The sequence below is a fragment of the Pteropus alecto genome, unplaced genomic scaffold, assembly GCF_000325575.1.
Source record: "Pteropus alecto unplaced genomic scaffold, ASM32557v1 scaffold23, whole genome shotgun sequence".
NCBI lineage: Eukaryota > Metazoa > Chordata > Mammalia > Chiroptera > Pteropodidae > Pteropus > Pteropus alecto.
Genome location: NW_006435837.1, coordinates 451,181 through 451,738, shown reverse-complemented (window position 1 = coordinate 451,738; position 558 = coordinate 451,181). Strand labels below are relative to the sequence as shown.

Sequence of the window (558 nt, the reverse complement as noted above, 5' to 3'; positions counted from 1 at the left end):
CGCCCCGGTTCGCGCGGGCGTCGAGCGCGCGGTTGTAGTTGTTCCGCGGCGGGAGAAGTGTTCACGCCGAGAGACTTGTGTCTGCGCTCGGATGGTCATGGAGGTGCTGCCGCTGCTGCCAGCCGCGATGACTCCAGTCCCCGGCTGGAGCCGAAGGCTGCTGCTGCTGCCGCTGCTACTGTTCCTGTTGCGGGCCGGGACCCTGCGGGGCTTGGAGGCAGAGGAGAGGCCCCGAACCCGTGAAGAGGAGTGCCACTTCTACGCAGGGGGACAAGTATACCCGGGAGAGTCGTCCCGAGTTTCGGTAGCCGACCACTCCCTGCACCTCAGCAAAGCCAAGAGTAGGTGGTGCCCCGCCAACGGGGGTGTGGGGGTGGGTGACTGGTGGCAGAGGGAGGCGGGAAGTGGGGAGGTCGGGGAGACACGTGTGCCCTGGTGACAGTGGCTGTCCGGGAGCCTGGCTCGGGCTGCACCTCGTGGGCTGCCTCCAGTCCCTGGGCGGGCCTGGCTCTCTCCTGGGGATGGTGGGAGGAGGGTTCCAGCTGTGAAGAAAGGGAT

General features: G+C 67.4%; 1 protein-coding gene across 3 annotated transcripts in view; it reads left to right on the top strand.

The window, feature by feature from the left end:
• Positions 1 to 8: 8 nt before the first annotated feature.
• Positions 9 to 558, top strand: part of PRDX4 (peroxiredoxin 4) — a 21,339-nt gene continuing 20,789 nt past the window's right edge. For 2 of the 3 annotated variants that reach the window (XM_006911609.3, XM_006911608.3), the window contains exon 1: positions 10 to 341. In XM_006911609.3, coding sequence (XP_006911671.1) covers positions 92 to 341 — 250 coding nt within the window. In that variant the 5' untranslated portion in view covers positions 10 to 91. Of the gene's footprint in view, positions 342 to 558 lie in introns of all 3 variants that reach the window. The other variant, XR_439169.3, reaches the window with a different exon arrangement.